The sequence below is a fragment of the Zea mays genome, chromosome 2 (assembly GCF_902167145.1).
Source record: "Zea mays cultivar B73 chromosome 2, Zm-B73-REFERENCE-NAM-5.0, whole genome shotgun sequence".
NCBI classification, from domain to species: domain Eukaryota; kingdom Viridiplantae; phylum Streptophyta; class Magnoliopsida; order Poales; family Poaceae; genus Zea; species Zea mays.
In genome coordinates this window covers 69,437,633-69,443,500 of record NC_050097.1, presented here as the reverse complement: position 1 = coordinate 69,443,500, position 5,868 = coordinate 69,437,633, and the positions used below count along the sequence as shown (strand labels likewise).

The window sequence follows — 5,868 nt, the reverse complement described above, 5'->3', positions numbered from 1 at the left end:
AAATAATACTCTGCAAACATTTAATCGGCAAAGGGTTCTTTGCCAAGTACTTTTTTCGGACACTCGACAAAGACTTTGCCGAGTGTCAAAAAGCACTCGGCAAATTAAGAATCGAAAAAACCCCAAAAAACAGCAAAACACTTTTTAAATTATAGGAACAACTCTCCGACAACAACCGACATGGTTAGTTCCTCATACTCATATCACTACCGAAATCACGTTCTTTACCGAGTGTTACACTCGGCAAATAATACTCTGCAAACATTTAATCAGCAAAGGGTTCTTTGCCAAGTACTTTTTTCGGACACTCGGCAAAGACTTTGCTGAGTGTCGAAAAGCACTCGATAAATTAAGAATCGAAAAAAACCCAAAAAAACAGCAAAACACTTTTTAAATTATAAGAACAACTCTCCGACCACAACCAATTACCATACCACTAATCGCCCTAATCATTTTTCACTATTATTTTGAATCAAATTTACATGTTTTGTGAATGGTGAGAGATTTGAACTCGCAACCTCTCTCTCGCGCATACCCTCATCTACCACTACACTACTACATCAATTATGTATATATTACTTTTTCATTCCTCGTGTACTATAACCAACCGAGAGTAATTTGATTATTTAAGGCACTAAATGAATTTATTTTAAAATGTGACCAACTATAAAGTTGCATAACGTTTTGAGATCTACAAGTTCTATTTTGATAGTTTGTACATCTGAGGCCGTTTACAAAATTTGAATTTCAAATTTGAAAACTTCACACGAATTTTTCAATGATATGATGATTTCAAATCAAAAAATTATCAATTACAAAGTTTCATTACATTTCAAGATCTACAACTTTTATTTTGGTGGTTTTTCCATCCGAGGTAGTTTGAAAAATTCAAATTTTAAAATTCAAACATAGTTTTGCATGACAAGATGATTTCAAACCAAAACATTGTCAACTACAAAGTTTCATAACTCTTCAATACCTACAACTTTTATGTTAGTGGTTTTTTTCTTTCAAGGTCGTTTTCAAAATTCAAAATTTTAATTTTTAAAATTCAGACGTAGTTTTCGTTGACAAAATGACTTCAAATGAAAAAGTTGCCAACTACAAAATTCTATAACTTTTCAAGATCTACAAAGTTTATTTTGGTTGTTTGGTCATTTGTTCATCTCGCATGATGGTTCTAACAATATGCACAAATCTTATACATCTCTCTCGTAGTTTCATAAACTACGAGAGAGATATAGGTTTTGTGAACAAATTTATTTTTATTTTGTCATATGAAGAAATGTTCAAAATATAAATTGTACATCATAATGAGTTATACAAATTTATATTGGAAAACTTTTCCATTTGAATTAATTTACTGCTTTAAAATGTGATTTTTAAATTGTTTTGCCTAGTGTTAAAAAAAAGCACTCGGCAAAGAGCTCTTTGTCGAGTGTTATATTTTTGACACTAGGCAAAAAGATCTTTGCCTAGTGTCAAAAAAACACTCGGCAAAGAAGCTATTTGCCGAGTGTCAAAAATAAAACACTCGACAAAGAGTTTCTTCGCCGAGTGTTTTCTTTTGACACTCGGCAAAGAGCTTCTTTGCCGAGTGTCAAATAAAACACTCAACAAAGAGCTTCTTCGCCGAGTGTTTTCTTTTATCGAGAGTTTTTTGCGTGGCACTTGGCCAAGAGCTTATTTGTCAAGTGCCCGAAAAAAACACTCGGCAAAATATTTGGCACTCGACAAAATCCAAATTCCAGTAGTGTATGATCTAGAACAACATGCATTTGTGCATCTGATCTAATGATGGTACGATGTCAAAATTCAATATATGTTTCACTATATGATATGTTCGCACATAATTCTTTGAGCCAGAAGTCATCACTTTGGTGACCGCTCAAGAAGATTTACATTCTATTGCAACATATATATGGTCATATTTGAGGTAGTATATAAATCAAAGCAGAGAACGTACTAAAAGCAGTGATGGGCAAAGTTTTATATGATTCGAGATTGTCACTAGCAGAGAAAAGACCTTCGAATTAGCATATTAGTTCTGACTGAGATTAGATCGAGGACTAATAGGACCATTAGTCCTTAATACAAATTTTATGGGTGTCAAAAAATCTACAAATTTTGTGGGTGTCAAAAAATCTTTAGTTCTGGTTGGTAGGGGTGGAAACGAGCCGAGCCAAACTCGGCTCACTGCGGCTCGCTCACGCAACGAGCCGAGCTCGGCTCGGCTTGCCCATCTGACGAGCGAAAAGCAGCTCGGCTCGCTTTGGGCTCGTGAGCCGACTCGCCGAGCCTAGCCATAAACGTAAATCTGCTCTCTAAATTATAATATAAAATCTTAAAAATATTTTAAATAACATGTTTTAAATTAGTAAAATAGATATATCACTAATATAATATAGAAAATAGATTATTTTTGTATAGTAATCTCAAATAACATAAATCATTGTCTATTCGGTACTAATATTATATGCTAATTAAGATTTTATGTAACAAATTGTTGTTGGGTCGAGCCACGAGCCAGCTCGCGAGCTGCACCGAGCCGAGCCGAGCTGGCTCGCTCTTTTCACGAGCCACAAAAAGAGGCTCGGCTCGGGCTCATTCTGAGCGTCAAACCGATGCGAGCCGAGCCGAGCTGCTGCGAGCCTGAGCCAGTTCGTCGATCTCGAGCTTTTTTTTCCAGCCCTACTGGTTGGTAACACCAACCTATACTACAGGGTCTATATTAGTCTCGGTTAACAATATCAAGCTAGACTAAAGAGTCTTGATGCATTAGTCGTTATTAGTATCTCCAATCGGAACTAATATACTCTTTAATCTCAATTAGTGTTGTCTACTGGGACTAAATAAAGGTGTCTCGAGCATTAATTCAAAAGAGTATTTCCTTATATAAATGAGATGTGTGTTGTAGGTGACATGATCGCACTTACTTGAAGGCTGATGTAAGAGATCCAGGTATTCGAATCTCATACCTCCTGAACCGAGACAAATCATATTGAACCTATGGTTTCAGATTCGAAATCCCGGTTGAGAAACCGGGACTATATGCCCTTTGTTAAGTAGGCCTAAAGACCATTTAAGGTGAATATAATATTATATGACAGTAGCAAAAAATTAGCTGTCTTTAAATCTTCCTTTCTCTTTCATTTTCACTGTTCCATATTTTGAAAGGTTCATTCGTCCTATTCTACTATCCAGGACCAAGAGATCCTAGATATAAAATTAGTTTCTTCTGATTCTAACGTGGCAAACAATTTCTATAATTAAGACTCACTTTTGGTTCATAAACCATTTATGTCAATCCCATTAGTGCATGCCAAAGTATTGTTAATCTCTACTAGCTATATAAACAGCAGTTTTCACGGTTCCTCGGTCGTCGACTCGTCATGCGTCACCTTACTCTTCCCGCTTTATACAAAAATAAAGTAAAATTATACATAAGCGGGGTTCAGACCTTAGATGTTGGCTTCACATTCACACCCACTAACCAATAGAACACACATATTTTTTTGTTTATTAAAATAACGTCTACCTAGTGCAATGTACGAGTATCTGACTAATTTACTTAACGCCCCGTTTGGATCATTAAAATTGAATTCCATTCTAATAATATTAATTTAGACATATATCAATTAAGCTAACTCGGTTTTATGTAAAATATATTTATATATTATTATCAGCAAGATGTCGGAGATATTTATGTGCTATATTTTTACTATGGAGGAGTGCGACAAAGAGTATCATGTAAGTTACAGAGTAGAACAAATTGTACTAATGCAGAAAATAATTTCCTATTCCCCATCCCATGAATTTGAGATAGGCTTATATCTAAACTTTGGAAAGTGGTGGAATGTTAAATTCTAAAATAAATAAGGTACTTTATTAAGTAAATTCCAATTTCTCTAAAATGAAGGGATCCAAATGCTTCGTAAAAGAATTTTTAATAACCATGTACTCCTACTCTTTATACCACTAGCAGGATAGGATCAGAGAACTCAGGGCTGATTTGGTGGTTAAGGATTCCAAGGGGATCTATGGGGAGAAATCCCTTATAATTCAATTTTGAATAAAAAACGATTTCCTCTCTATGAATTCTCTCGGGATCTTTAGGGGGTGTTTGGTTTGAGGAATCACTCAATCCAAAATGAGGTGGTGCGTCATAGGTCCATTCCTCAAATTTGGTGAGATTATCTCATTCCTCATATTACTACTAACTAACTATCTATGAGGAATGAGATAGTGATGGATCAACTCATTCCATTCTACAAACCAAACAAAAAAGTGAGAAGTGAGAAGATAATGGACTAGCTCATTCCTCGAACCAAACACCCTATTAATCACCAGATCAGCCCTCAGAGTAACCAAAGTACACCTAGCCCATACAAGCGACGGGCCGAGATGGGAGGATTATTTTTAGAGTAAACAAGTTGAGTTCAGCTTTAAAGCTACTTGCGCCCACAAAACTACCAGAACGCCCCTGACCGACCCCGCTCCTCTATATATACGCGCAGCTCGTCTCACTTCTCGCTTGCCAGCCCAGCCCTCAAGCAACACGACGCATTGCACTAGCTAGACCTTGGGCTCGCAAACCTCACACACCCTTCCGCTTAACCTGCAGCCCTTCGATCATCATCAGCACTCAGCAGTAGCATAGGCATCAAGGTAGAGACCCCGACAATGCAGTACGGCGCGGCGGCGGCGGAGCAGGCGTGGTCGTACATGCCGGTGGTGGCACCGTCGTCGGCCGTGGAGACGGCGGCGGAGCGCGTGGAGCGGCTGGCGTCGGAGAGCGCGGTGGTGGTGTTCAGCGTGAGCACCTGCTGCATGTGCCACGCCGTGAAGCGCCTCTTCTGCGGCATGGGCGTGCACCCGACGGTGCACGAGCTGGACCACGACCCGCGGGGCCGCGAGCTGGAGCGCGCCCTGGCCTGCCTCCTCGGCGCCTCCGGAGCCTCGGCGGCGGGCGCGCCGGTCGTGCCCGTCGTGTTCATCGGCGGCAGGCTGGTCGGCGCCATGGACCGCGTCATGGCCGCGCACATCAACGGCACCCTCGTGCCGCTGCTCAAGGACGCCGGCGCGCTCTGGCTGTGATCTCATCGCCGGCCGCTAGCTACTAGCCATTGCCGCCGTTGCAGCTGTTCGATCGGGGGGCTAGCTGATAGTAAGGCAGGTTACTTATTAATTAATACACCCAAAGTAGTGAGTTATTAATCATAGAGTGCGTGCGCTTGTGTGTTTGTGTGTGTGTTAGTGGGTGTGAGAGAGAGAGGTCGGTGATTCTTTTTACTGATGCTGCCTCCGTCTTGTGTGTGGGAGCTAGCTAGTTAGATCGTGCTTGCATGCCCACGCGCGTATGTACGAGTGTGTGTGCACTGCTACTGCTACTGCTAGCTAGGTTTGGTCGGTGCTAGAAGAGATCGATCGGTTTAGTGTTCTTCTCTTCCATGCATCTTATTAATCAGTTTGGCTTGGGGTTCCGGCCCCTCGTCTTTGTGTTTTCATATCAGAGCCATGCGTGCGTGCACTGGACAAACGAGTTGTGTGACAGTTGCCAAGAACGGAATCCGAATTTACTCCATCCGTTCTAAATTATATAATTCGTTTGACTTTTTTATCACAAGTTTGAACGACTCGTCTTATTAAAAAACTAATAATTATTATTAAGATTTACTATGATACTGTTTCGCGAATAATATACTAAGTATAACTGTGAAATTTTTATTTTTTTTACAAATTTTTAAATAAGATGAGCGGATCAAACTTGTCTAAGGGTTTAGGGATGGAGTATTAAATTGCCACTCGACATGCATCTCTTTCAATTACTCGTTACGTTTATATATATATATATATATATATATATAT

General features: G+C 39.6%; 1 protein-coding gene across 1 annotated transcript; it reads left to right on the top strand.

Moving 5' to 3' along the window:
- Positions 1–4,532: 4,532 nt before the first annotated feature.
- Positions 4,533–5,507, top strand: LOC100284396 (Grx_C8 - glutaredoxin subgroup III). The gene has a single exon (NM_001157291.2). The coding sequence runs from the start codon at positions 4,684–4,686 to the stop codon at positions 5,095–5,097; it is 414 nt and encodes a 137-aa protein (NP_001150763.1). The 5' UTR covers positions 4,533–4,683; the 3' UTR covers positions 5,098–5,507.
- Positions 5,508–5,868: the final 361 nt, after the last annotated feature.

Coding starts and splice junctions, on each gene's coding strand:
- LOC100284396 (NM_001157291.2), top strand. CDS start 4,684: ATGCAGTACGGCGCGGCGGCGGCGGAGCAGGCGTGGTCGTACATGCCG.